Genomic DNA, 8,400 nt, shown 5'->3' with positions numbered 1-8,400 from the left:
AAGCCTGGATTAAAGCAGGAAATTGTGGCAAAGATTTTAAAAACGAAACCTGTCATCCTGGTTTACAGTGTCTCTCCCAGTCACTTCCTAACCCCACCCACTTCAACATCAGAGCAACCCACATCCCAAGAAAGACAGAAGAGGAGGCTTCTGTGGTTTGTCTTTCTTGACCCTTCCAATAACCATGTAAATAAGTGGTTCTCAAGGGTGGTCCCAGGACAAGCAGCCTTCACCATTCCCTGGGAGTTATTAAAAGTTATTAAAAGTGCAAATCATGCTGTCCCACCTGGATCTACTGACTCAGCAACTGGGGAGATGACACCCAGCAGCCTGTGTTTCAGCAGGTTGTCCAGGTGATTTTTGAGAACAGCTGTTCTAAGTAACCACTAATTAAACCCTAATTTCCAATTCCTTGAGTCTTCCTGGCACTTCTGTAATTAATTTGTCTGCTAGTAAACATTAAAAATATCAGATTACTTAATTTTACATATTAGAGATTGAAAATAATATGAAACTATCATGAGATCATATCATATTAGATATTGAAAGTATCCAGTATTTTTCCAGAGTCACAAAACAAAATTGAAAGGAAAAAGAGAATATAACAGTGGTATTCTTGAGCCATTAAGTGGGGACAAGGGAAGCCCATTCCATAAACTTGGGGACATTTTGATTGAAGGAAGCATATGGACTGGAACAATTCTTGGATTAGAACAAAAAGAACTGGGAAAATGGAACCAATTAAAAAATCATCTGTCTTTCAGTTTCTTAACCATGCAGAAACCTAAACTTGTAGGACTACCAGAAACTCTATTAGTACTTTAAATTTCTTAATGATTCCAATTCTTTAGGACCTAAAACCAGTTGTTTGGATTCCTGGAAATGGCAGGAACTTTTAGGATGCTGCTCTATTAATGAATTACAATTTTAACATTTTCCGAAGGCTTCCAATGGGGCAAAATTGATGCCTTTGAAATCAGGGACTCTGTCTTTATTATGGTGACACATGGGAGTGAAATAGAGCCCTTGTTCTTGATGGCACTGAGCACTTTCACTTCTGTAATGTCATTGTTTGCTCATAATAACCTCTCACATTTGTCTGGCTCTGTGGTTTTTAAAGCTCTTTGAATTTGGTCTTGTATTTTATTTTCATAAAACCTCTCTACTGTGAGTACCTGTGATTAACATTTATGATCCTGTTTCCTTAGCTATGAAATGCAGGAAGGGGCTTGTCCAAGATCACATGACCTGTGGGTGGCTGCCTCTTCCATTATCTTTCTTTCTTTTTTTGAGATGGAGTCTTGCCCTGTCACCCAGGCTGGAGTGCAATGGCGTGATCTCAGCTCACTGCAACCTCTGCCTCCCAGGTTCAAACGATTCTCCTGCCTCTGCCTTCCAAGTAGCTGGGATTATAGGCGCCCGCCACCACGTCCAGTTAATTTTTGTATTTTTATTGTTATTTTTTTTTTCTTTGAGACAGAGTCTCATTCTTTCACCCAGACTGGAGTGCAATGGCATGATCTCAGCTCACTGCAAGCTCCGCCTCCCGGGTTCTTGTCTTTCTTAGAGGTACATAAAACAATGATGCATTTTACAACCATGGCATCTTAGGTTTGCTGAAATATAGTAGTTTCTCCCTTCAAGGAACTTACAGACTGCCTTCAGGGTGAGGCAAGAGCACAGTAAGAGCTAAGTGAGGGCATTCCGTGTAAGCCAGGGAAGGAGCACTTCCTTCTAACCTGGAGCATCAGCGGGTTCTCCCTGATAGGGGAGGATCTGAGCTAGAGCTTGAAGGAGGAGTGGATTTTTCTGTTTTTTCTCCCTTGCTCTGTCGCTCAGACTGGAGTGCAGTGGCACAATCATGGCTCACTGCAGCCTCCATCTCCTGGGCTTAAGCGATCCTCTCACCTTGGCCTCCCAAAATGCTGGGACTACAGGTGTGAACTGTGCCCAGCCAGATGAGTGGAATTTTAATAGGCAGAGGAAGGGTGGAAGGGCATTTTACTCTCAGGAATCTGTATAAGCAAAGACCAAGAAACTCGCAAAGGTGCAGGTGGTAGGAATCATCACTTGGAAAGAAGGTGTGGTCAGCGCTGATATTCAGCACTCCTGGCTGTCAACTTTCTAAAGTATTTCCTGACTAGTTGTAACCAGCAGCTGCTCCAGGCCTCCCAAGTGCATCCTGTCACCTGGGCTGTCCCCCTGCCATCTCCCCCTTGGTCCAGCAACTAAGGGGTTTATGTGGGCCGAGCCCGGAGCCTCCAGGTCCCTCTGATTGGTTGGTTGGTGCCAGGCGCTTCCGTCTGTTAGAGGTTGTGCTTATTACTCTGGTTGGAGAACAACCCTGGGAGCTGATATAGCAAGGAAACCTCCCTGAAGCCAGATCAGAGAATGACAGACGGGTGCTGTGGGCCAGGACACTGGCCGCCAAATCTTTAAAATGGTGCCCTTCCACATTTGCTCATGCATCCTCAGTAACTGCATATTTATTTATTAATGTAAACAGCTATTACTGTGCCATTATGTAAATCTAAAACATACCCCAAAATAGAAGTTAAAAAATGAGATAAATAACCATTGAAGTCAGAACATTTTCTGTCTCCAGTGCAGGGACCCATCGGGGTCTCTCCACCTGGCAAGTGCCCCCAGTTTACCAGGGTGCTGTCTAGACACTGGAGAGGCTGGGGCTGCAGTGAAGTCATCCTTCATGTTAGAGGCACGAGGAACACAGGGAAGGAAATAGCGATAAGAGACAAGACCAAGAAGTAGATCCAGAAATACCCAGCAGTGTTTTTAAACATTACAACCATATCTTGGCCAGTGCTTGTTTGTAAGCTCTATTAGTGGGTCATTTTCCTGGCCCCAGAGCAGCACCGCACAATGTAAATGCATGACTCAGTAAGGTGGTGGAGCTTTGGGTATGGTGAGAAGCACCAGCGAAGCCACAGGGAGGGGAGCGAGGGTATGTGAGTCCCAACGGAAGAACGACTGGAAGTTGGGACTCCCTAGTTCCCTGAGAAACAGGAGGGGCGCTCCTGGCCAGGTGGGGGCAGGGTGTGTGAGTACTTGCAGGATCTGAGCGGGATGCTGCCTACCTTGGCCCATTTTGGCCGGGCAATTACATGGGGTCTGGGTGGAGAGCCTCAGCCTTTGATCTCTCTCTATTCCTTCCAGAGGGCTTTGAGGACATGACAAAGACCACAGCAGCCCAGCTCTGTTTTTCCTTCCTTTCTCATCTGCAATGAGGGGCAAGTGGGGTGGCTCTTACAGGGAAGTGGGCAAGAGAATCAGAGTACCCCAGGGTCAGGTGGAGGTCATTGGAGCCACTCCTCACCAACTGAGAGATGCCTTCAACCCAGCAGAAGAGTACCTCCTAGGGATGCAGTCAGTCCATGGGACACGTGTGCAGCTTGGCCTCTGGGTTGATCTGACTGAATGGTCAGACCACAAGTGTTTACAAAGGTCCTGAGCCTGCCTATGACGAGAGATGGTTCTCTTTGCCTGTCTAGTAACTAGCACTTAATAAACATTACAATAAGGCAGTCACTGCACTGACACTTTCACCTACTCATTCATTTACTCCTTACATGAACTCGAAAGAAGTGGTACTACTTTTATCCCCACTGTACGGATAAGAAGAGGGAGGCATAAGAAGATAAAAGCTTTCTTTTTTTTTTGTTATTTAATTTTTATTTCATAACAATAAACTTCACTCTGCAATCCAGCTAGGCATGGAAGGGAGCAAGGAAACATGGAACCCAAAGGGAACTGCGGTGAGAACACAAAGATGATAGGATAGTGTGAGCAAATGGGGTGAAGGGTGATCCCCTGAGCTACAGAAGGAATGGTCTGGTGATTAAGATAAAACACAAGTGAAACTTACTAGAGTTGTCCACAGTCAGCTGGACAACTGGCCTCTGACAACTCTTCTTGCTGGTCTTGCCATTCCTGGACCCAAAGCGCCCCATAGCCTCCACAATATTCATGCCTTCTTTCACCTTGCCAGAGACCACCCACTTCCCATTCAACCACTCTGTCTTGGCAGTGCAGATGAAAAACTCGGAACCGTTTGTATTGGGTTCCGCATTTGCCACGGACAGGATGCCAGGACCTGTATGCTTTAGGATGAAGTCATCGTCATCAAATTTCTCCCCGTAGATGGACTTGGCACCAGTGCCATTATGACGTGCGAAGTCAGCGCCCTGACACATAAACTGTGTAATAATTCTATGAAAGCAGGAACCCTTAAAACCAAATCCTTTCTCTCCAGTGCTCAGAGCATGAAAGTTTTCTGCTGTCTTTGGAACCTTGTCTGCAAACAGCTCAAAGGAGGTGCAGCCCAAGGGCTCGCCGTCGACGGCGATGCTGAAGAACATGGTGGGGTTGACCACGGCTGACAGTATGGGGCTCCCAGCGGTGGCGGCATGTGCAAAAGCCAAGACTTTCTTGAGTTATACAAGAAGGAAGCAACAGTGCTGGGATTTGAACCCAGGAATGTCTCGATCTAGAAGCTGTGCTCTAAACCACTAGGCGTCACTGCCTGAGACTGGTGGCAGAACTGACATGCGCTCCACAGCCTTGTAGGTCCACCAGCAAACTCCCAGCCCACCCACAGGCTCAACAACAGCACCTTGGATCAAAGATTTCCACGAATCTCGGAAAGATGTATAGTCCAGATTTTTGCTAAAAACTGACATGCAGGGTTTTGTTGTTGTTGTTTTCGCCTCCTCTGTTTTGCTGGATAGGTTTGCTTTAAATATTAAAGGAATAAAACATCTAGGACTATAGCTCCATGGGCTGCCTTCAGTACCACTACCTCTTCAGTGCTGAGAACACACATGCATTGAATGTGTAATCAGAATATAACTGAGGGTCCGTGTGGCCTGGGCTATTCGTGATGCTGACTCAAATAAACAGCGACTTTATTGGACCCTCTCCTTCTTCCAGAAGATCAATGGAAAGTACCTTCCAATTTTTGGTCCCCCAAGAAGCCCCCGAAGGTCAGAGGGAGGGGAGGAAAATACCTTCTTGATGCACCAGAAATCACCTTATAAACCTCACCCTCCGTGGGGCACAGTGGCTCACATCTGTAATCTCAGCACTTTGGGAGGCTAAGGAGAGAGGATCATTTGAGGCTAGGAGTTTTGAGACCAAGCTGGGCAAAATAGTGAGACCTTGTCTCTACAAAAAAATTTAAAAAATGAGGTGGGCATGGTGGTGCGTGCCTGTAGTCCCAACTTGAGCCCAAGAGGTTGTGGCTTCAGTGAGCTGTGATTGCCCCATTGCACTTCAGCCTGGGCCACAGCACAAGACCGTCTCTTAAAATTGTCTTTATTGAAATGATTCTCAGTATCCTCTACGCTACTGCAGCTGATTTCCAAAGCCGCCTCATCTTCCGTGCTCTCAGCTCTTAATAAACCCATCTGAAGTGCAGCTCTTCTCTTCCAGCAACTGCTTGTTTTTATGTTCATATCCAAGTGAATCTTAGCTTTGTCCAGAAGCAAAAGCCCCATGACCAGGACTCCAATTCTGCCTCTCTTTTCTGGCCACTGCCTCTGTGTCACCAAACCCCAGGGACAAATTGGCAAAGACAAAGGTGGCTCTAAGAGGAAGAGGGAGGGAGAAAGGGAGTGAAAACTCACACACCACAAAGTCTTGTTCCTGTTGAAAACGCAGGAACATCAAGCCCAGTACCAGAGCTTCCCATGATTCAGGCCTAGACCCCTGGTTCCTGGGCTGTCTAGTGGGTGAGGGCCCAGGGCCTGGAGGTGTTTCGGGATCCTCAGGCCTGATTTGGTGGACAGGACCATGTTCAGGGGAAAATGTGGAGACAGGGCTGCACGCTTGCTCTCAGGAGACTGGGCTCTTTTTTCTGAGCGTCCCTGAGAAACCATCCTTAGGTTTTGGTACTACTCACCAGGTTGTGCCTAGCTTCCTGGCTTTGGAACTTCATTCACTTCCTCCACCCTTCCCAGCCCTTCCCTTCCCCCTTCCAACAGGCTGACACCCACTCCTCCTAGAACTCTACCATAACTCACCATCCTACAAGAGCTTCCTTCTGTCTGGGATAGAACTTCGGTGGCCTGCATGCTAGCCATGAAAAGCATTATGATGGCCTTTTCCTAACCATAACAACTATTTATTTCCACTTGCTTCATTTACTTTACATTTCCCTCTCCTCCATATTAGATTTCACCAAACCATATACTTATAAATTAACTTGCACAGAATATTCTGCTAGCTTATTTTGGTGAACATGAAACTGAATGCAAAAATCTCCATCCTTCAAAGAATTTCACATTCTAATGTCATCAATTTTTCGACATTCTAATGCCAGTAAATTTTTTTGAAAGTTGAAATAGAACATAATGAGGCAGCAAAACGAGACCAGGAGGGTTCTCCACCATGCTCCAACAATCTTCAGTCCCCCTTCACCGTTCATGTCTAGGACTGAGGAGTTCTAAAGCATATCACCTTTTGCCTCAAGGACTTTCTTTGAAACATGATCTTGCTCTGTCGCCCAGGCTGGAGTGCAGTGGCGTGGTCACAGCTCACTGCAGCTTCAATCTCCTGGGCTGAGGCGATCCTCCCATCTTGGCCTCTCAAGTAGCTGGGACCACAGGCGTGCCACTACACCTGGCTAATTTATTTTTATTTTAGTTTTTGTAGAGCAGGGATCTCGCCACATTGCCCAGGCTGGTCTGAAACTCTTGAGCTCAAGAGATCCTCCCGCTTCCGCCTTCCAAAGCGCTGGGATAACAGGCGTGAGCCGCTGCTCCGGCAATCCCTGGAGGATGTTTCATCAGGCAGACATTAATTGTTTCACGAGGATCACGGATCCGGCTCTTTACCGGAAACCTGCGCCCCGCCTTAGTCCTCCACCTCTTCGTGCGGCTCCAGGCAGCTGCCAACAGATGGCGCCCGCCCGCTTATTTCTCTCCCTGCGGCTTTTGGGCCCGGCGGGGAGGTGGGGGGAGTCCCAATTGCAGAGGAACTGGTGAGCCCGGGCCAAAATTTCTTCTGGCATCTGGAATGCATTAAAAACAACCCACAAATCTGAAGCTCCTCTTGGCGGGGGGAGAGAGAGAGAGGAGAGAGAGGAGAGAGAGGAGAGAGGGAAGAGAGAGGAGAGACAGGGAGAGAGAGGGAGGAGAGAGGGAAGAGAGAGAAGAGACAGGGAGAGAGAGAGGAGAGAGAGAAGAGAGGGAAGAGAGGAGAGAGAGAGAGGAGACAGGGGAGAGAGTAGAGAGAGGAGAGAGAGAGAGAAAGGAGAGAGAGGAGAAAGAGAGAGGAGAGAGAGGAGAGAGGGAAGAGAGAGGAGGGACAGGGAGAGAGAGAGGAGCGAGAGAGAGAGGAGCGAGAGAGAACAAGAAACTTGAAAAACTAAGGGGAAAAGGGCGGAGGAGAGGCAGCAGCGCGGTCCCCGCAAGCGCTCGCTTTCCTGCATTGGCCGAGCAACCCCCAGCACGCCTGGTCTGCGGGGCAGGGCCGTGCGGCCCCAAGGAAGGATGCGGTGAGCCAGAGGGTTCCAGACAAAGGAGGGGATCCCCAAGGCTCCGGGCCAGCCAGTCCCTCTTTTACTGGCACCACGGTCCCTCCTAGGCGGGGACGAAGAGGGAAGGGGTGGAGGCCTCTACCCTCCCCTCTGCGTGTGGCTGTGTCCCTTTACAGAATGACAGGCTCCTACTTCCGAGGGCGGGGACTAATGGGTAAGGCTTAACAGATCCAGTTCCAGAAATTATCTGTTTTTTTTTTCAATCACCCCCTTGTGTCCCTCTCCCCCATTTAATTTCATCTTTTATCTTTTTCTGGGCCTTCGTAATGACAAGTAGTTTTATAGGTTGACCAGTTTTACTACTTAGTGTCTAACAGGCCGAGTGATGACACCGTTGAAGGAGGTCAGGGCGGGAAGGACATGGAGAGAGACTGGGGGGGCGGGTGATGAGGCCTGTGAGCTCCCTCCCGGGCAGTGCCTCAGTGGTGACCCCTCTCAGGCCTGGGGACTGAGATCTGGTTCTCCCTCCTCCTCTTGGAGCCAGGGGGCGCCTTCGTGACTAAGGAGGGAGAGGATCTGGCCTTGTGCAGCTCTGCCCACTGACAGGTCACACCTGTTCTCCAGCTGGGTGGCAGCTCCCTGAATCTGGCCAGTTTCTACTTTTTCACCTAATTCACATGATTTCCACTTCAGTCCCACTACTGCTGGCTGCCCCACTGTGGACAGCTTCATTAACCTCCGTTGCTCCTAAAGGCAGTCTTTTGATAGAAATGAGTGGCAGAAAAGGCTCAGAGCAACCAGGCCAGTCTCAGCCCACTTACTGCAGTTAGCCTCTCTGTTATGCCTCACTTTCCCCAAGGACTCTCTGAGGGGTGGCTATTAGTACTACAGCTCCTGAGTGAATA

General features: G+C 48.3%; 1 protein-coding gene across 1 annotated transcript in view; it reads left to right on the top strand.

Moving 5' to 3' along the window:
* The window catches only part of LOC105550392 (Golgi apparatus membrane protein TVP23 homolog B), a 64,356-nt gene extending 57,228 nt beyond the window's left edge, over positions 1-7,128 (top strand). The window contains exon 6 of the mRNA XM_011995294.1: positions 6,672-7,128. Coding sequence (XP_011850684.1) covers positions 6,672-7,001 — 330 coding nt within the window. The 3' untranslated portion in view covers positions 7,002-7,128. The remainder of the gene's footprint in view (positions 1-6,671) is intronic.
* Positions 7,129-8,400: the final 1,272 nt, after the last annotated feature.

The sequence above is a fragment of the Mandrillus leucophaeus genome, unplaced genomic scaffold (genome assembly GCF_000951045.1).
Source record: "Mandrillus leucophaeus isolate KB7577 unplaced genomic scaffold, Mleu.le_1.0 Scaffold480, whole genome shotgun sequence".
NCBI lineage: Eukaryota > Metazoa > Chordata > Mammalia > Primates > Cercopithecidae > Mandrillus > Mandrillus leucophaeus.
The sequence above is the reverse complement of the archived record's forward strand: the minus strand, read 5'-3'. Positions and strand labels throughout refer to the sequence as shown.